The sequence below is a fragment of the Saccopteryx leptura genome, chromosome 13 (genome assembly GCF_036850995.1).
Source record: "Saccopteryx leptura isolate mSacLep1 chromosome 13, mSacLep1_pri_phased_curated, whole genome shotgun sequence".
NCBI lineage: Eukaryota > Metazoa > Chordata > Mammalia > Chiroptera > Emballonuridae > Saccopteryx > Saccopteryx leptura.
In genome coordinates this window covers 40,152,596-40,174,228 of record NC_089515.1, presented here as the reverse complement: position 1 = coordinate 40,174,228, position 21,633 = coordinate 40,152,596, and the positions used below count along the sequence as shown (strand labels likewise).

Here is a 21,633-nt window from a genome sequence, read left to right as displayed (position 1 = left end):
AAACTAAAAATGTTGTGAAAAAAATTACCCAAGAAAGGTTTTGATTTTGCTAGTATGTTTGCTCTCAAGATTTAGTTTATTTCAAATGCTATATTTAAAATTAATCAAAATGGATGTCCATCTGATGCACTAATGTAAAACTACTTTGATGCCCGAACCTGACAAAGACAGCATACGTAGACAAAACTGTAGTTCAAACTTCCCATGCATGCAGATATAAAATCTAAGATAAAGTAACAATGAAAAAATTGGATATATGTATTTTAGTTACATGAGACACTATGCTAAGTATTTTAAATATATTATTTTTTCAGGAATTGTATTATTATCCTCATTTTGTAGAGGAGAAAACCAGGTAAAAGAAGTATGTGACTTCTCCAAAGTCAAAAAGCTTATAGTAAGTAGGATTCAAATCCCAGACCTCAGATTCCATGCTCTTACCCACTATACTGAAAAATCAAACTGAACAGCATATTGGGGGATGAGGGAATGGGATCAGAGAAGGTGAGGGGATTAGTGAAATGATATATACATAACAGAGATACAGAAAACAGGACAGCATATCCCAGAGGGAATGGGGGATGGAGCTAGGGGGTGGGGAACAAAAGGGGTATAATGTGGTTGGAGAGGTGAGGGTGTTCTACTGGGTGGGACACTTGAATCCATGTTCACATAATAAATTAAAATGAATAAAAAAATAAAAGAAAAAAAATTCTTTAGTTTTTATCACAAGTTATAAAAACTAACTTGTATTAAGTCTGTTAAAATAACATCACATTATTCAAGTAATCTATGTAAACAACTTAAAAAATGCTAAATTGTCATTTAATAAAATTTAGTACCTATCCTAACTTTAAAAAAGAAAAGCACCTAGAATTCTTAGGAATAAAAAAATATATTTTAAATTACTACAATATTTAGAAAAAAATGTATTCACATAGTTAGAACTAAGAAAATCAACTACACAGCTATTAAAACTGTAGGAGTGAATTCACACATGAAGTCTTCTTTTTCTTATAAAGTCAAAGGGGCTGTGAGTCAACAGTCCTTCAAATTTCTGAGTTTCCCAAGGAGTCTCCTATAGTAATCACTTATGAAATTAATTAAAACCACTCTATGCCATGGATGGATGGAATTGGTTCTATGTGCATGGTTGTCATATCCATAAAGTGCCTCAGGACCAAAGATTCGGTCAGTGGTGGGATTCAAATACTTGAACTCTTCCCTAATGACCATTTTAAGTATAAAAAAATGATATACTAAAAGGTAGTTTATTATTTCATACATTTAATACTTATATAAGAATAAAAGAGGTATACAAAATTAGATTGTTATAAGAAAGAGTTTTAAAATATTAAAGAAAAAAATTAAATAATACCTGACAAAAACCAATAAAACTGTTATATATTTCCAATGACAGCGTGCCACCCCGCCCCCCACCCCATTGTCTGGCACTTTTTCTCTTTATGTTAAATGTTTGTTTACTGAAGTAAGAAACGGGAGGGAGGCCCTGGCTGGTTGGCTCAGAGGTAGAGCATTGGCCTGGCATGTGGAAGTCCCCGGTTCGATTCCCGGTCAGGGCACACAGGAGAAGTGCCCATCTGCTTCTCCACCCTTCCCCCTCTCCTTCCTTTCTCTCTCTCTCTTCCCCTCCCACAGCCAGGGCTCCAGTGGAGCAAAGCTGGCCTGGGCACTGAGGATGCCACAGGTGCTAGCTAGAGTGGCTCTGGCTGCAATGGAGCAATGGAGCAACACCTCAGGTGCACAGAGCATCACCCCCTGGTGGGCATGCTGGGTGGATCCTGGTCCGGTGCATGCAGGAGTCCATCTGTCTGCCTCCCCACTTCTAACTTCAGAAAAAATACCCCCCAAAATAAATAAATAAATAAATAAAAACAAACAAAAAAACCAGGAGGGAATTAAAATGTATTTTATCAAAGGTATAATAAGTTTTATGAAATGAATATTACTACAGGTGCTTAGAATACGCTGTTGTGCAGACAAATGTTAAAAAAGTAAGGAATGTAAATTTGTGATTTCCACACTGGGCAGCTGCCCGGGTGCCCACCTTAGAGAGAACCCTGATTACAAGTGCCATTTATTTATTTATTTTTTTTTAATTTTATTTATTCATTTTTAGAGAGGAGAGAGAGAGGAGAGAGAGTCGGAGAGAGAAGGGGGGAGGAGCTGGAAGCATCAACTCCCATATGTGCCTTGACCAGGCAAGCCCAGGGTTTCGAACCAGCGACCTCAGTATTCCAGGTTGACACTTTATCCACTGTGCCACCACAGGTCAGGCCAGCAAGTGCCATTTTAACAACTGGTTCACTGAACTCAACAAAAAATGAAGTATTTATTGGTTTGCTGAACCTGTGTGAACCGGCTGAATCCCACCACTGGTTCCTATAAATCCTGGTGACACAGAGCCTGTCATTCTTTCAAAAGAAATGCAGCAGGCTCAGCCTTTAGGCCTCTCGCACGGCCCTCTCCCATACTCGGTCAAGCTGACCTCCCCGCTAACTGCCCAGGGAAGTGGACTAGGGAGACTCCTCTCCACCTGGGCTCTAGGTTGCTGTCTGAGCTCCTATGAGAACACTAAGGCTGAACTTGAGTTTATTTCTCCTTGAGGCCCGCCCCAGTGCACAGAAAACTTTTCAGGGGGTAGGTGTCAGTCATTTCCAGATACTGGAATTTTTTTTTTCTTTTCTGAAGTTGGAAACGGGGAGGCAGTCAGACAGACTCCCACATGTGCCCGACCGGGATCCACCCGGCATGCCCACCAGGGGGCGATGCTCTGCCCATCTGGGGCATCGCTCTATTGCAACCAGAGCCATTCTAGTGCCTGAGGCAGAGGCCATAGAGCCATCCTTAACATCTGGGCCAACTTTGCTCCAATGGAGCCTTGGCTGCGGGAGGGGAAGAAAGAGACAGAGAGGAAGGAGAGGGGGAGGGGTGGAGAAGCAGATGGGCGCCTCTCCTGTGTGCCCTGGCCGGGAATCGAACCTGGGACTCCTGCACGCCAGGCTGATGCTCTACCACTGAGCCAACCGGCCAAAGCCAGATACTGGAATTTTAAGGAAAAGCAGTTAACAAACACTTCTGAATTTGTCAAGTATCTTATTAAAGCAGTATATATTTTTTGAAAAGCAGAGGTATTATTGTTTTTATTAGTCTCATTTGGTCTAAATTATTTTTAGGTGTTTAGATATGGATAGTTTCTAAAAAAAGTTTACATAGAGTGGTTTCCACAATGAATTACTCATTAAAATATTATGATGCTATGTTAAGGGCATATTTCTAGAAAACTAATTTCTCTTACTATAAAAGTACAGTGTTTTCTATACTGAAATTGAAAACTGTGATATAAAAATAAAATCTAAACAGAGAAATAAACTGAAATCCATTTTAGGCTTACAGAGTGAGTATGACTTGAAATACAATGCTAGGTACCAAAAAAATACATATTTTTAAAGAAAAGATAATAGCGCCTGATCAGGCCATGATGCAGTTGGATAGAGTATTGGACTGGGACACTGATGACCCAGGTATGAAACCCCAAGGTCGCCAGCTTGAGTGTGGGCTCATCTGGCTTGAGCCCAAAGGTTGCTGGCTTAAAGCCCAAGGTCACTGGCTTAAGCCCAATGTTGCTGGCTTAAACAAGGGGGTCACTCGCTCTGTTGTAGTCCCCCCTCCCGTCAAGGCACATATGAGAACGCAATCAGTGAACAGCTAAGGAGCCACAACAAAGAATTGATGCTTCTCATCTTTCTCCCTTCCTATATCTGTCCCTATCTGTCCCTCTCTTTGTCTCTGTCTCTCTCTCTCACACACACACACACACACACACGAGATAATGGCCTCAAAAAGTAGGATTATTTAACATGGATTTTAATTTAGTAACAAGAGTGTTAGGAGAAAATAATGTACTTCCAGGACTCCCTCCCCCAATAATAAAATGTTTTAATGTTAAAAAAAAAACAAACCCTGTGACAATTAAGTTATTGTTTTAAAATACATTATGCATTATGATTTATTCAGTTAGCAGTATTTCCTAACCAACATTAAAACCTTCAGGAATGCCAAGGAAATGATAATGAATGTGAAAGAGGTGGACGCTCTACCTTGCGAGTTTGTAACTATGGCTCTAAAAGCATGTAAAGGAGGAACAGCCACAGCACCATAACTGAGGGCCAGAAACGAGGAGATGTCCATTGTGGCGGGATTTTCTAGTGAGCACGAGCAGTGGGAGGTGCTGTCCTCCTCCTCCTCTTCTGTACTGTCCTAGTGCTATAATATATATCCCATCTTTAGAATAAAGGGGAAATGTTATCTACAAAAAGTGGTCTGGGATGCCTACTTTATGAGTTATAAATTCTCTTGACAGAGAAAGATCAAGACTTCCTGAGGTTTCCACTGTAGAGGCCACATCAAGAAGGAAAGGAGTCGGTCCGAGTCACAGCCTAAATTTATAACAGGTGGTTTTGTTCCGTTGTCCTGATAGGCTGTGTGTATGTATATATTTAAAAGTAAAATACTTATAGATGAAAATATTTTGACTCAAGCTAAAAACGCAAAATGATTCAAGTACAGAAGTGAATGCTATTTGTCAGTTATTAAACATTAAATCTATGACCCAACAACAGGCACAGTTCATGTTTCAGGGCCTTTCATTTTTTTGCCCCAAACCAATCAAAATCTAAGTTTAAATGGTTTGGGAAACACAAAAGCACCCACTGATTTCAGAGCTACCCTGTCTCCATGTACACCATGCGCTAACCTTTCCTTTAAGTCATCCAAACATCGCTGAAGGTGGACTTCCCCTGCGGTGACTAAAACGTGCTCTCCCGTTTCCTGGATTAAAATCTGGACACAGGGATCAGCCTGGTTTAACAGCTTCATTCCTTTGACGAGCTGAGGCATTTCACCTAGGTTAACAAAATGAAATTCTGATCAAATATAATATAAGGACTAATACAATCTAAAGACAATGTTCTTTCCACTCAAGAGAGAAGAACAAAGAACTAAACTCTTAAAATAATGGTTTATTTTCTTTCCAATTAATGCAGTAATAAGAAGAAAACTACCTCTGGTAATGTATTTGTATAGATAGCAAACATGAGACACTTACATGCTCATCGAGACTCCCAAAGCTGATCTATACACATCTTCAAATACTCAGTACATATTAACTACCTACCATCATTATATCTGGGAATCCACCTAAAACTTATTACAACTGTACATAGTATATGCCTACAAAAGTAACAGAACTCTTCCCCGAACAGTACCTATAAAATCAACAAATAAGCAAAAGAAGCATTTGGTATGATATTCATTTCAATTCAAAAAACTACACCAGAGCCTATTTGAAACAATTATTGCTGAGACTGATATTAGTGTGGGATTCAGAACGAAGCTGCCCCCGGGCTGCCCGGTCGCTTCACCTGGAGACCTCCAGCCCCTCTTGCATTCTCTTCCGCTTGTGCTCTTGGGACACAACTGCTTTTCTCGACAGCTCCTGCCACTCGAGGTGTGGGCGGGGATTGTGATCTGCACTGTGGGTGTAGTGCTTCTTCACCCCTTCTCATACTCAGTGCTCCTGACTGTTCACTCAGGGCAGGCCAGAGGAAGTCCCTTGCTACGTTAGCAGAGACCATGGCTTTGGAGGTATTTTCATGCAGCCTGTTTCCCTTCTACATTCTCAAAAACTCAGCAATTCCTCACTGCTTGTTTTTAACATGCCGAATAAAACACAGGAGCTTTCTGCAATCAGTGGTTTTTAATATATGCTATAAGGGCTGAATATCCATATGCATTCCATGTCTATTTTTTTAAATAAAGCTTTTCTAACGATAATTAACACTTCATAATAGCTAACAACGTGTCAGACATATTACATATATGAACTCTAACTATGAGGAGAAAGTGATTACTGTTCTCATTTTACAGATGAGGAGACAGGCATAAAGAAAATAAGGAACTTATGTTAAGGTCACAGGCTTTGATGCTAGCCAGGGTCCCACACTCTGATGGGTGTCAGCACCCTCACAGGTCCGGCAGTCCTAAGCCACATGGGAAATGCATACGTGGGATCCTGAGGGAAGACAGGGCAGGACTGCACCTGGGGGCAGGGGGAGGTGACAGAGGCGCCCTCATTTGTTCCTTGGTGGCACACTGTAGTTTTGTTTACTTAACTAGATTTATGGCTCCTATTATCTAGTATGAACTAACTTAACCTTTACAAAATTTGAAATGTGGTTTAAAAGGATTTCTGCAAAAACACCACTGATAATATGAATAACATGCACAAGGGAAAAATTAGTAAAAACAATGGCTGTTGGCCCTGGCCGGTTGGCTCGATGGTGGAGCATTGGCCCAGTGTATGGATGTCCTGAGTTCGATTCCCAGTCAGGGCACACAGGAGAAGCAACTGTCTGCTTCTCCACCCCTCCCTGTCCCTTCTCTCCCTTGCTCCCTTTCCCTCCTACAGCCATGGCTCGATTGGTTTGAGTGCATCAGCCCCACGTGCTGAAGATGGCTCCATGGAGCCTCCACCTCAGGCACTAAAAATAGCGCAGTGTGAGCATGGTCCCAGATGGGCAGAGCATCAGACCCAGACAGAGGTTGCCAGGCAGATCCTGGTTGGGGCGCATGTGGGAGTCTGTCTCTCTATCTCCCCTCCTCTCACTTGGAAAAGAAGAAAAAACAACAATGGCTGTCACCAGTATGAGAATCTAACACATTCTATAAAAAAAAATAAATACTTAAGTCTGTCTCTTCATGGTAATGGTGACAGCTAAACAATATTCAAAGAAGAAATTTTTCAAAAAAGATATGGAATATGGAGACGACTTTTAAAAATATCTACACTGGTGTTTTGCTGCCAGAAACAATGCTCTGACTTCCCAAGCTGGGGTGCAGAGATAACTATCTCTGCTATCAAGCAGCAAACAGTCTCCTTGGGGAGTAAATAGGCCATGTTCAAAGACAGAGGTTAGAAACTCTTTAAAGAGTAGGTGGTGTGTATGGCCTCCATATTTGAGAAGATTATTTCCATTATATACCTACCTGAAAATTCACAGAACATTGCTGAAACAAATTGTGAAGAACCAAGTCTTAAACACATACATTAAAAAAGTGTCATGAATATCACAAGCTTTTAAAAACAAGGTTATCTTACTTGGGTGTTTTGGCTCAACTGCAACCCTCACAATAGGTGTGGCTTCGAAGCTGAGTGGTATGAATGGTGGGCAGGAGGGCGAACTACACAATGTTGCAGATTTCAGCACGAAGTCTTGAAGGCCCCCTATTCCTGCAGGAAGAAAAGATTCATGGGTTAATAAAAGATGATCAATTCTAAATTTACATAAGAAAAATAAGAGCATCAACCCAGTGTACATGTGACCAGAAGCCACACTAAGAAAATGTGGCAGAATGAGGCAGGCCCACACTGAGGTTTCGGACCCCTGGATGCTATTTAATTGCTGTTAAAAATCTAGGCATTCTGCTAGTTTTTGTTTTTTTTCCCAAGTGTGCAAATCCTTTTACAACATAATGAGCCAACACATCTACTCCGACCACAGAAATTGCCATGTCTAGATCCATTATGATTGAAAATACTAATTATTTCTAGTTACAACTTTTTAAAAATATTAATTTGATGAAGATGAGTTTCTAATGAAATAATCTCTTTTGCAAATCTACTTACATATGGCTTAATGTAATTAAGAGACTGGAAATCTGCTATTGCTAGGGAGCACCTGCCCAATGCTACCCTGCACACTACCCGTTGTAGAAGAGTATCAGCCAGCCAGCCCTCTCCCCACTTCAGGCACCTGGCTGATGGCTGCGTAATACTCCAAAAAGGTGTATTTGTCTGTGAGGAGACGAGAGCAGAGAGAACACCCCCAAAAGAAAGACAAAGGGGTGCAGTGAACCTCAAATCCAGAGTAAAAGCAGACGACATTTTAGAATGAATTAAGAAACACATACGAGGCCTGACCTGTGGTGAGGCAGTGGATAAAGCATCGACTTGGAACACGGAGGCCGCTGGTTCGAAAACACTAGGTTTGCCTGGTCAAGGCTCATATGGGAGTTGATGCTTCCTGCTCCTCCCCCCTTCTCTCTCTCTCCCCTCTCTCTAAAATGAATAAAATCTAAAAAACTAAAACAGCACATGCGAGGGCTACCTTTGTGCTTCTGGGTTCAGCTAGATTGATGAAGGCATGGAAGGGAAGGCCGCCTGCTTCAGGGAGAGGTGACACTGGAGAAGGGGGTATGGATATTTAATCAGCATTCTACTTACGTATCTTGGATTCAGAAACAATTAAGGAAAGAAAGCAACTCTGCCACCTCCAGCTGACAAACGGATGCAAAGGAACAGGGGCAATGGGATGCCACCCAACTGAACCTTCACTGGGCGCAAAAGCAGAGGCAGAGGCTCTGACATGCAAGCTTGGAGGGTGGCTTAGAGGTCTCCTTCAGTCTGAACACACAGTACGGCACCCCGTCTGACACCCTCACCCCATGCACCCAGAATTCACTGCTTCACTATGTGAAGAGGTAAGAAAATCTTACACTATGCTAAAACCTGTCTTCCCCATCTATATATATTCTTAGCTCAGTTCTCCAAAGGTCCGCAGAAAACATGCTGCTTCTATGAACTACCTTTTGGATTCTGAAGGCATTTTTCAGATCCTTTTAACCTCTCTCTGCTTCACACTCAACATCATTAAGTCCTTTAACTGTTCAGATCATGACAAAATTTCCAGATCTTTTGATTACTAGACTGAAAAATTGAAGTTTTCAAGGTACTAAATTCAGTCCCTATGCCTCCAAGTGTACAAATCTGGTCACGGTCTAAGTTTATTACCATACCTTTTGGTCCAGCACACAGAGAGTTCTACACCTGGTCATAGTTTCTTTTTTTTCCTTTTTTTGTGCGCATGAGAGAAATATATAGAGAGAGACAGACAGGGACAGATAGGGAGAGAGATGAAAATCATCAGTTCTTCATTGTAGCACCTTAGTTGTTCATTGATTGCTTTCTCATATGTGCCTTGACGGGGGGCTCCAGCAGAGCCAGTGACCCCTTGTTCAAGCCAGTGACCTTGAACTCAAGCCAGCGACCTTTGGGCTTAAGCCAGAGACCATGGGGTCATGTCTATGATCCCATGCTCAAGCCAGGTGAGCCTGTGCTCAAGCCGGCAACCTCGGGGTCTCAAACCTGGGTCCTCTGCATCCCAGGCCGATGCTCTATCCACTGCACCACCACCTGGTCAGGCTGGCCATAGCTTCTTGTTAACGCCTCCCCCCCCCCCCCCCCCGGGTACCACATGCCACAGATCAAGTCTACTCGAGTTTCCACCAAGTCTAGAAATAACATCTCCCATGAGGCTGGGGGTTTAGGAAAACCCCACAGTAAATATTCTCTTTCAAACCTCATCCATCCTGCTTCTGACCTCTGACCAGCATGCATTTCCTTCCTGAACACACAGCACATGGTTTTAATGACAAGATAAAGCTGGTCTCCTCTCTGTATCACCAGGGACATGGGCTGCAGATGGTCAGTATATTCTGAACACTGTCTCTTAGAACTTCTCATTTACAGTTTGCTGTTCAAGTTACCAGATCTACTCTTGCTACTTCCATATGCCCAAATTTGTGAACATGACTATAATTCTCCTAAAAATAATCAAGGATAAAAGGCAATACCTCAGTATTTCTAGTCAAGATTAAGAATTTGTGGAAGAAGTGATGCTCTTGGATAGTTAAAAACTATACATATCACCATTTTTACTTCTCTTAAAATATACTTTTAAAATCTAGGAAAGAAACCATTATGATTGGGGGGGGTAAATTACCATACAATGATTTAAAAACACTTTAAAAATTTCTTGATAAATTAGATAATTATTAAGTGTACAACTTGATATTTACACAAAATATAGTATAAAATAGGTTTTTTGTTTAAAAAACAATGCTATCAAGTATCTGAAAAAAGAGCAGTATGCCCATAATCACACCATTCTAATATTGTGACTATATTAATTTTTATATATTTCCATCCTCTATTGGCACACATAATTTAAAAATTACACATAATGCCCATATAACTTTTTCCTTTCACTTCTGTTGCTTTAGTAACAATTATAACAATTAAGGAGGAATTCCTCCTTCATATAAAGTACATTTGCTAAAGCATTTTCCAACCAGGACTGGGACCAGGGCAGGGTGGGGATGAAGCACATGCTCCCTCAAGGGAATCGTTTCAGAATTTCTGGGACGGAAGTGATATTTTAGGAAAAAAATCCAAAATAAGTGTGGCATTGATTTGTTTCAAGAATTAAAAAGGGTGCAATTATTTTTAGTGTTTATCAAAAAAAGGCATATAGCTTAAATAAGAGAAAACAGAAATATGGAGTGAAGCAACTTACTAAACAGCAAGAATTCTAGCTTGTTTTTTATATAAATACTAGTAACTTATGTCTGATTGAAGAGAAGTGACACAAGTCCTCTCTGGTCCCGATTCTTCTCTACACAAGTACAATTAGATACACAAGCGAGCGAACTCCAGCTCACACACTGCAGAACAGATGGCAACACCTGAGTCCACGCTGAGCTCTTCCACTGGGCACACACAGGCCTCGCCGGGCTGTGTGCCACACCCTTCAAATGCTTCCTAACCTCAAACGGGTGGTTTGTAAACCAGTTCGCAAACACTGTCCAGCCAAAACGTTCTCCAGGCTCCCTCTAATGTTTCCCTCTAAGGGGCACTTTTTGCATTTCATCTTTTATGATATAAGACTAAAAATATTGTGCTGGGCTGAGATGGATGGTCTCCCATTGAGAACTTTTTTCTATTCTTAATAACTCCCTGTTGCACAGGCTGAATCAATCTAGGATGAGGTCACACTGGCAGGCAGAAGAAGATGGTGTAATCACGACTGTGGTTTAATACTGCTTTCTGGGGACAAGCCTGTTCACTGCCTAAACAGACAGTATTACTATCTTGAGGGAAGTCTGGATTCGTAAAATGCGCTTTCATTGAGGGTATAAAAACATTACTAGGATTAAAAGAAAAAAAAAAAAAAAGAAAAACTCTGTGGGAAAAATATGTGAATGCTCTAGCTAGACAATGGTCTCCTAATCACCAAACTTGAACGTTACTACACTCAGAAACCATCAACCTGTTCATTTTAATCTGTTTAGTAAGCCTGAGTTAATGAACTCCTTTAAACCCTCAAACGAAGTTTTATGTAATGGTCATCTACAGAGCCTCGGGCTTGTGAGAGCATGGACACTACTTTGGAAGGGACATGAAGATTCAGACAAGTATAATGACTTTTTAAGTACAGGTTCCCACGGTGGTGGGATAAACCCCCTGGTTTTGGAAGACCACCTTCTGCTCTTGGTCCTTCTGTTTTTCCATCCTGAGAAAGCCCATGTTCTCTGCCCCTAACTTTATGCCTGTATTCTATATTTCTAACCAAAACCTGGATTCTGCTCTCTGACTCCACTAAAAAGGGCATCTATCAGAGGATCCATGCATGCTGTAACCCCTGTCATGGGGTTCCGTAGGCAGTTAGGTACATGAATATAAAATGTGCCTTTCCAAGCCTGCTTGGCTAGCATCTCCAAAGTAGACCAGAAAATACTGATGGGTTTCGGAGGATGGGTCAAGTCTGTCCAGGATGCTAAACAAGTTCATTAAAGCTACTGCCCTTTAGCTTCTTGGTGTTATAGAAGGCCCTAGGAAAAAAGTCTTGCAACAATGACATCATTATGTCAGATTTTTTCCTTCTCCTAGGGACAGATGGAGCTCATAGCAGCTAATAATTCTTAAGCAAGTTAAAACAAGACCTTTTCTTGGAAGAGAGACCATAGTAAATGAGAAAAAGTAGTACCTGAGGAATAAAACCTTTTTTTTAATTTTTTTTACAGATGTGTAGGACTGCTATCTTTGTTTATACTCAAGAATTGGTAGAAACTTGCCCCTCTGTGTCCGCAACCAGGTAAGTGTTATAACTGGGTGTCACCTCCTTTCCTGCAGGAACAGACAGACCCGCCAGAGCCTGGCTCTCACCAAGGGAATTACACAGTCAGGAGGTCTAGGATTAAAACAGAAGAAAATCTACCATAAGCCTATAAGCAGAGCACCTGAAAACTGCCTAATATGTTTCTTAAAGCAAATAAAAGGGCAGTGAGTTTAAAAAGCCTTGTGGATGACTTGGTTCGTCATACCAGGACAAAGGGGATCTATAGAAGGCTGGTCCAGCGGAACCACAAGATGCCTACTATAGTCTGAAACAATGCTGAAAATTTGTTTTTAGATTAAAAAAAAAAAAAAAAATATATATATATATATACACACACACACACACACACACATATACACACACAATAGAAATGTGAATCTGCATCAAATAAAAGGAAAACTCTCCCAGTTTCATACCTATTCAGTGCTGTTTGATGTGGGCTCACACACAGATTTTTTAGGGCTCCTTAGGTAGCTATCCCGTATAGCCTCTACAGACTCGTCACTGACTGATGGCCTTTCAGAACGGGGTTTCTCCACCAAACTGCCAGTTTCCTTCAACTGCTTATCCCACCGAGTAATGTTATTCCTATGTGGTGGCGCTTCATTATAAACGCGCCGATATTCTCGTTGCACTTTGGTCACGGATTTGAATTTAGTGAGCCACAGAATACACTGAACTTTCCTCTGTACCATCCACATCTCGACTGGCATGGCCGTGGGCTGCTCCGCTGTATACACGGTGTTACATCATCATCTGCGCATGCACACATGCTGCCACATCATCCTACAGAAACTGGGAAGGTTTTCCTTTTATTTGGTGCAGATTTCACATTTCTATCGCCTTTTGTTGCTTTCCTGTGACCGGTCAAAAGTGCACCATGACTTTACGGACACACTGTAGGTACGACTTTACACAACCATGAAATTATAACCGATTTCTTCTACCTTTAAAGTTGAAATATTTCCAAATAAAAACAGGAAGTAGGGTAATTTCTGGATGAAATGAAACTTCATCACAGTACACAAAAGACCCTGATTGAAATGATCAAGGAAAAACCTGAATGAATAGTTAAGGTGGAAAAGGGCACTTCAAACTGTGAGCTATTTCTGTTAGCTGTGGATCAGATTAAAGAAAACTAGCAGGTCAGCTCATAGCTCTTTCTTGAGGAAGTAACACAACTTAGAAAAACAAATGCACAGACAGTACAGTAATGGAGGTCTCCCTGGAAACAGACCAATGGCAATGAATGAGGACCCCAGAAAAATAAATGTGGGAACATGAAAATGACAAGAGGTGACCTGGTAAAAAGAGGAACTATTCAGTAAATAGCCTGAAACAATTAGCTAATAAAATGGAAAAAATACATAATTTCATTTCTACCATATACCATCTAGAAAATAAATTTCATATGGATCAAAGATGCAAATGTAAAACATAAAAGTTAAAAGCACACACCATGAGATGATACCATAAAACTAAAATCTTGCTACATTATAAAAACGCTGTTGGCCCTTGCAGCTTGGCTCAGTGGATAGAGCTTAGCGCTGGCATATGAATGTCCCAGGTTCAACCCCTGGTCAGGGTACACAAGAGAAGCAACAACCTGCTTCTTACCTCCTCCCTCTCCCTCTTCTCTCCCTCTTCTCCTCCAGACAGTGGCTCAACTGGTTCTAGCACCAGCCCCAGGCACTGAGAATAGCTCCATTGGTCCGAGAATCAGCCCTAGATGCTAAAATTAGCTTGGTTGATTAAGTATCAGCCCAAGATAGAGGTTGCTGGGTGGATTCCAGTCAGTGTAGCTGTCTTACTGTCTCCCCTCCTCTCACTTAAAGAAAAAAAACTATGTGACAAAAATACCATTTAAACAAAGCTAAAAGTTCCAAAATAGAGAGTTGTAATGTTTACAAGAGACAAAGGATTAGCAAGTATAATATATAAAGAACTAGTACACTGAAGAAGACAACCAGGAGGCAACCCAGGAGGGATTTAGGCAAGAATATACCGTACTTTTCGCTCCATAAGACGCACTCCCCCCTCTACCCCAAAATGGAGGGGAAAATGCCAGTGCATCTTATGGAGCGAAAAATATGGTATTTTATTAAATATTTTAACACACTATTTGGTTCAGAATATTTTTTTTTCTTATTTTCCTCCTTAAAACTCTAGGTGTGTGTTATGGTCAGGTGCGTCTTATGGAGCGAAAAATATGGTAAGTAGGTCCAAGAAATGAAAAGAAAGGAAGCACTAAGAAATCAAAAAATCATATAAAAACAATCTTAATCTATTGATAACAAGGTAATGAGATATTTTTTACACTAATAATACTGGTAGAACTGTGAAGAAACCATGTGTTGGCAAGTATGTGCAGAAAATGTAGGCTTATGGAGTAGTGATGGGAACAGAAATTAGAAGAGTGATTCTGCAATGTTTAGCAAAGAATGCCCAGACTGCGCAGCTCACCAGTAAAGAGTTCTGGTTGTAGATCTCAAAACAGTATTGTGGACAGGCACAACAAGTGGACCAACAGTATACCATAGAGTGGTACAACCCTCTTGCTACAAACCTAGGTGATTTGGGAACTGGTGGCGACATTTCTGGTGGGGCCCATTTCTGGCACTTAGTGGGTAAGGCCAGGGACCAAGCCCTGAAATGTGTGGACATGTCCCACACAGAAAATCGTTCCAAGATGCAGGCCTTTTGAACATTCAGCTGGACAAACCTGTTTATAATGATCTGACCTTAAATCCAACCCTATTTTAGTAAAAGAGTCTTTCTTTTTTTTTGCACAGTTTAATATGCAATTAATTTTCAGGAATGTTGTTCTGAAATGAGCTGTTCACCATTAAGAAACAGCCACTGGCTACAATCTCAGTCATCGGTGTCATACGTCTGATCAAACTGCATCTGCAGCTGACATATTCCTGGTGGCCGCAAGTATTTGACTTGATCAGGCCTCCGGTAGAGCCAAACTGGAACATTTACATACAGCAATGGACTTGATCTTATTGTAAATCATTTTCCTTTTATTTATCCTTGATGTTATAGTTAAAGTATTGCACTGATGTTTCTGAAATTAGGCTGGCAGGTCGATCGATTTTCTTTCAATTTCATTTCTAGGTGGATGTTCACTATTTTATATACTCTCTTTTATGATAACAAAACATTTTTTGTAAACCAGAAAGTAAAAAAACAGCCTTTTTGTGGCTTCTGTGCCTTGAATGCTTGCATTATTTGAATTATCACTCAGCAACAAACCCTAGGATTATGCTGTAAACACACTACATCTGCATTAATCAATTTAGGGCCTAAAAATTGAAACTGCTCTCACCTCTGAACTGCCAGGCTTGTATTTCCCTGGTGCCTGGTGTCCGCAGAGGGAGTCTTGGGTTCCTATCTGATAGGGAGCTGGAATGTTTCTTGAGGTTAATCAAGGTCCTGAGAGTGAGCCGTCGGATAGCCTTAGATTGAAGGCCCTGTTCAATCTTATTTCCACAAAAAGACCCTAATCTCCAGATCCACTCACAGGCCACCCTGGCATTAGACTGCCCTGCATCACTTGACACCATCCATGTGTCCTTTATCATTTGTAATGAACACTTCTCCAATGGTTATTTTCCACAAAGTCACTTTAGGAATTATGGGATTTAGAGGATGCTATAGAACCTGACAGTCTAATGTATCAAAATTTGAGAAGAATTCTTGCACTTTTTAGGTCTGACACCAAATATCCACTGATGGGTTAGGTTTGCAGATGTGAGCTGAGTACCATAGAGGAGACAGAGATGAAGACCCCCAAGACCCCCCACATTCCTTCCATTTTCTGTCATTTCCTTACTATAAGTGCTGTCCAAGTATTTTTAAAACTCAATCACATTACTATTGACAATCTATTCTAATATCTGAGCCTCGGAGCCTGAGATTTTTGAGACCACGGCCATGTGTCTGCATCCTGATGTGGTCATGACTATGGCACACGTACAGCTTACTTGATATTAAAAGCTACTGAAGAAATACAATTCCTAAGGGGAAAAGTAACATTATTAGAATGTTGACTAAATTTTACACAAACATAGGTCATTTTAATTCAAGCCAATACTTTTTCCAGTGCATGCCTTACTTCCCTGTGAGAAGCAGCAGTTTTCTTTCTTTTTTTTAAATTAAGTAAGAGCAGGGGAGGCAGAGAGACAGACTCCTGCATGCACCGGGATGGGGAACCACCTGGCAAGCTCCCTATGGGATGATGCTCTGCCCACCTGGGGCATTACTCTGTTGCTATTTTTAGTGCCTGAGGTACAGGCCATGCAGCTATCCTCAGTGCCTGGGTCCAACCTACTCAAGCCAATCAATCCATGGCTGTGGAAGGAGAATAGAGGAGAAAGGGAGGGGAGGGAAAGGGTAAGGGGTGGAGAAACAGATGGTCACTTCTCCTATGTGCCCTGACAGAGAATTGAACCCAGGATATCCACATACAGGGCTGATGCTCTACCACTGAGCCAGCTGGCCAGGGCCTAAGCAGCAGCTTTCAAAGCAGCTCTTGATATCATGGACTAACCACTATACAGATTAATTAAATCAGAATATGTTAATATCACTTCAAATATTAGTGAGGTTTTATACAGTGTGCCTGTAAAGTCATGATGCACTTTTGACCAGCCACAGGAAAGCAACAAAAGACGATAGAAATGTGAAATCTGCACCAAATAAAAGGAAAACTCTCCCAGTTTCATACCTATTCAGTGCTGTTCGATGTAGGCTCACGCACAGAATTTTTAGGGCTCCTTAGGTAGCTATCCCGTATAGCCTCTACAGACTCGTCACTGACAGATGGCCTACCAGAACAGGGTTTCTCCACCAAACTGCCAGTTTCCTTCAACTGCTTATCCCACCGAGTAATGTTATTCCTATGTGGTGGTGCTTCGTTATAAACATGCCGATATTCACGTTGCACTTTGGGCACGGATTCGAATTTAGCGAGCCACAGAACACACTGAACTTTCCTCTGTACCGTCCACATATCGAATGGCATGGCCGTGGGCTGCTCCGCTGTATACACGGTGTTACGTCATCATCTGCGCATGCGCACATGCTGCCACATCATCCTACAGAAACTGGGAGGATTTTCCTTTTATTTGGTGCAGATTTCACATTTCTATCATCTTTTGTTGCTTTCCTGTGACCGGTCAGAAGTGCACCATGACTTTACGAACACACTGTATTATTGTGATGCGTCTTAATTTTATATTATAAAAACACAGTTGGGCCCTGGCCGGTTAACTCAGTAGTAGAGCGTCAGCCTGGCGTGCGGGAGTCCCAGGTTCGATTCCCGACCAGGGCACACAGGAGAAGCGCCCATCTGCTTCTCCACCCCTCCCCCTCTCCTTCCTCTCTGTCTCTCTCTTCTCCTCCCATAGCTGGGGCTCCATTGGAGCAAAGTTTGCCCGGGTGCTGAGGATGGCTCTGTGGCCTCTGCCTCAAGCGCTAGAATGGCTCTGATTGCGACAGAGCGCTGCCCCAGATGGGCAGAGCATCGCCCCCTGGTGGGCATGCCTGGTGGATCCCAGTCAGGCACATGCAGGAGTCTGTTTGACTGCCTCCCCGTTTCCAACTTCAGAAAAATACAAAAAAAACCAAAACAAAAACAAATAAAAACACAGTTGGTTAGTATTAGTGTTATAAAGCGATCAAACCTATTTATAAAAGACAAAGGAATCTGTACTAGAGGATTGGATTCATAGAGACACTAACCAAACATGGGGCCCCAAAGTGGTTAATCCATTCTCACTGGAAAATGACAGATCAATAAATTTCTATAATGTAGCAGTTAATTTATTATAAACATTCTAAATGACTAGCAATAGAGGACTGGTTAACTAAATTAAATACCATCCAGTAATTAATAAGTTGAATTTTAAAAACTACTTAGGCACATATAAAGCAGAATATAAAGGCACAGATAAAGCAGAATATAAACTTTTATATAGATAGGACTATATAAATAAAAAGAACTATAACTAAAAATAAAAATTATAGTAGTGTTAGTGTTGAGATTATGGATGATCATTTAAAAATAATGAAAAGTTATTAGATACAAGCTACAAGGACTTTGAGTTAGCAGAATCAAACAAATATAAGCTACATAAACCAATATACAAAAGTGATACAGCAGTGAGAATGATTCTAAAGTCAACAGCACATCCACACTGAAGAAACAATCTGACTTCTACCCCACATCATTTATAAAAACCAAACGCAGAAAGATTAAAGGTCTAAATCTCATGTGTAAAACAGAAAAACTTATAGAAGAATAACACAGAACTTCTCCATGACTTCGGAGGAAGGAGATTTCTTCAACAGGACACAAAAAAGCACTAATCATAAAAAAAAAATAAAAAAGATATTAAAATTAAGAATTGCTGTTCATCAAAGGACACCATTAGAGAGCAGGAAGGCTAACTCAGAGAGTAGGAGAAACTATCCGTAATAAATATATCCAACCTGGGAATTCTATGAAGAATATATCAAGAATGCCTACAAATAAATGCAAAAAAAGACAGAATTTTTTTTAAAAAAGGTGAACAAAGATTTAACATTCATTTCATAAATAAGTAAAATTTAATGGTCAACAAATAAATGAAAAGGCACTTAACCTCACTAGTCATCAGGGAAACTATGTAAGATATTAACTCAAACATACGAGAATGGCTCAAATGAGAACAAAAACAAGTACCAGCATAAAGATATTGAGAACTGGAACTCCTGATGAAAACATAAATGGAAATATTCACTAAGCTTGAACATATACCTACCCCAGCAATAGCTCTTCCAATGGAAATGTGTACAGATATTCGACAAAAGACAAGAATAGTCAAAGCAACAATATTTACAATAGCCAGATACTGGACATAAACTAAATGCCCTCCAACAGAAGAGTGGAGATAAATTGTGGCAGTCACACAATACAATAAGAATGAACTCATCATAGCCCTGGCCGGTTGGCTCAGCGGTAGAGTGTCGGCCTCGCGTGCGGGGGACCCAGGTTCGATTCCCTGCCAGGGCACATAGGAGAAGCGCCCATTTGCTTCTCCACCCCCCCCCTTCCTTTCTCTCTGTCTCTCTCTTCCCCTCCCGCAGCCAAGGCTCCACTGGAGCAAAGATGGCCCGGGCGCTGGGGATGGCTCCTTGGCCTCTGCCCCAGGCACTAGAGTGGCTCTGGTGGCGGCAGAGCGATGCCCCGGAGGAGCAGAGCATCGCCCCCTGGTGGGCAGAGCCTTGCCCCTGGTGGGCGTGCCGGGTGGATCCCGGTCGGGCAGTCTGTCTGACTGTCTCTCCCCATTTCCAGCTTCAGAAAAATACAAAAAAAAAAAAAAAAAAAAAAAAGAATGAACTCATCACAATCTTGTGCAGTGACCTATGGATCACACAAACAGAACATTAAAGGAAAAAAGCCTGACACAGAGTACAGTCTGTATGATTCAGGTTATACAAAACTTAGAAACAGGTAAAATTAATCTATGATGTTAGAAGTCAGGAGAGTTGCTACCTTTAGGAATTGGGGTTTGTGGGTGGCAGTACCTGGAAACACACTTGGCTTCCAGCATGGTGGTAATATTCTGTTGCTGCTAGTAACACTGGCATATGTTCAGTTTATGAAAATCTATCAAGCTAAGGCTTAAGATTTGCATACTTTGCTATATGCCTATTATGCACCAATAACAATTTACTTAAAAATGTTATTGGGCACAAATTACACGAACATTTAAAGTGCTTCTGAGTCTTTTAGAGATGCCATTAACTGCAACTAATAAAGCAATTTAGAGCCTAAAACCTGGTAGCAAAAGAAAGAATACATGGTTTGTCTTCTTTTGTCTCTTCTTCTACATCATCCAATGACTAATGAAATACGTCTTTCACGTAACATCCTTACAGATTCTTCTGAACATGTCTGTCCTTGAACAAATCACTTCCTTATTCAAATATGGCTGCTTGCATCTGTCTCCCTCGGGTTCCTCTGACACTCCATGGTTCATTCAGAAGTTGGTTCTTCTAAGCTCCCCTTGAAAGATGCTCAAAAGAGTTTCTTTGGTTTTTGGTCTGTTTCAATCTTCAGGAAGACAAAACAATTTGTACCAAGTATCGCATAATTCTCTACTGCAGCCTTTATTTATATAAAAAAAAGTCCAATACAATACCCAAAATATTTCCACGTGTCTCTTTTCACTCTTACCAGCTACTACTGCTGAAATCCAACTACCACTAGAGTAAAATCATCTCAACCTACATCATGGGAAATGTTTCTTTAGCTCTATAAGAAAAACAGAAAAGTGCTACAAAAACTAGGACAGCAAAATAATATGAAAGTTTTGTCAAGTTGTCTGTTTCATGACATGGTCCATGGCGGTCTTGTGTATGTGAGTCTCTGGGCAAAGACCCCAGAAGCGCTGTGAGATTAGATCATCACTTCTATGTGGTCCCCACGTAGGAGGCTCACAAGGGGATGTCAGGAGTACCTCTTTCCCTTTACCAGGGCACGGAGGTGTGTTTTCTCAAACAACAACAGTGTCTTTGTGGTTTATTAACAAGTTTTGTCCCCAGTGAAACCTGTTGCAAACTAAAGAATTTCACTGTCACACAAACCAGAAATGCTGATGGAGCATCTGTGAAGAAGCTTTCATAAGGCAGACTAATGCAAGCATTGCTCAAGGTGCCTGCCTTGGCTACTAGTGGAGTTCGATTAGTGATAACCAAACCCTGCTGGCTCTCTGTTCCCACCAGTTCACAGAGGATCTTATTTGGAATCTGCCCATCACCTTCTCTGGGCTGCTCCTCACAGGCCCACCAGGCACTAAAACTCTGCAGAGGTCTCTGAGTAGGGAAACGCTTCTTCTGTGTGTCATGCTGTTCGAGGAAATAAGACATTTGATTGTGACCTCTTCCAGGTTTTACTTGTCTTCCAAAGGTCTCGGTTGGGGAGCAACAGGACTGGGCCAAAAGGCAAGTTAAGTGACAGGAATCCACCATTCCTCCCTCTGCAAACTCAAGCTTAGCTATTGGATTTCTCTGTCATGCCTGGTTGCTTGTTCCTCAGAAGTTCCCTTGCAGGAGGCACCTCCACAACCTTCAAGTGCCCATTCTACCAACTATCTGGCTATGCCCCACTTCTGAACCCCAGAGATGATGCAGTCCATGACGACACTGATCCTTGGTACTATTTGAGTTACTGTTATACATCAAGAAAATGACTCACGGTGTCCAGCAGAAGAGGGGGGTGTAGCAACACTTCTGAGTACACTCAGGAAGTGGGAAAAGCCTTTGGGATGTATGGGGGCAGATTTCCAGGTCCAATACCGTATTAGGCTGGTAAGTGCCTTATCTGAAAAACAAAGTCTTCTCTAAAACAGTCTCCTTTTTAGTTAACATCACAGGATTTTGCGGCTTTGGTCAGGAAGCTCAGTTGGTTAGAGCGTCAGCCCCAATAAGCCAAGGTTGTGTGTTTAATACCTGGTCTGGGCACATATAAGAATCAATCAATGAATACATTAAGGAGTGGAAAAACAAATCAGAGTTTCTCTTCTCTTCTCTCCTCTCTCTAAAA

At 41.2% G+C, this 21,633-nt stretch overlaps 1 protein-coding gene across 1 annotated transcript in view; it reads right to left on the bottom strand.

Moving 5' to 3' along the window:
• Positions 1–21,633, bottom strand: part of LOC136384921 (elongation factor-like GTPase 1) — a 90,388-nt gene that overhangs the window by 25,057 nt on the left and 43,698 nt on the right. Inside the window, exons 16-17 of the mRNA XM_066355571.1 lie at positions 7,181–7,312; positions 4,778–4,925 (exon numbers count right to left, since the gene is read on the bottom strand). Of these exons, the coding sequence (XP_066211668.1) occupies positions 4,778–4,925; positions 7,181–7,312 (280 nt within the window). The remainder of the gene's footprint in view (positions 1–4,777; positions 4,926–7,180; positions 7,313–21,633) is intronic.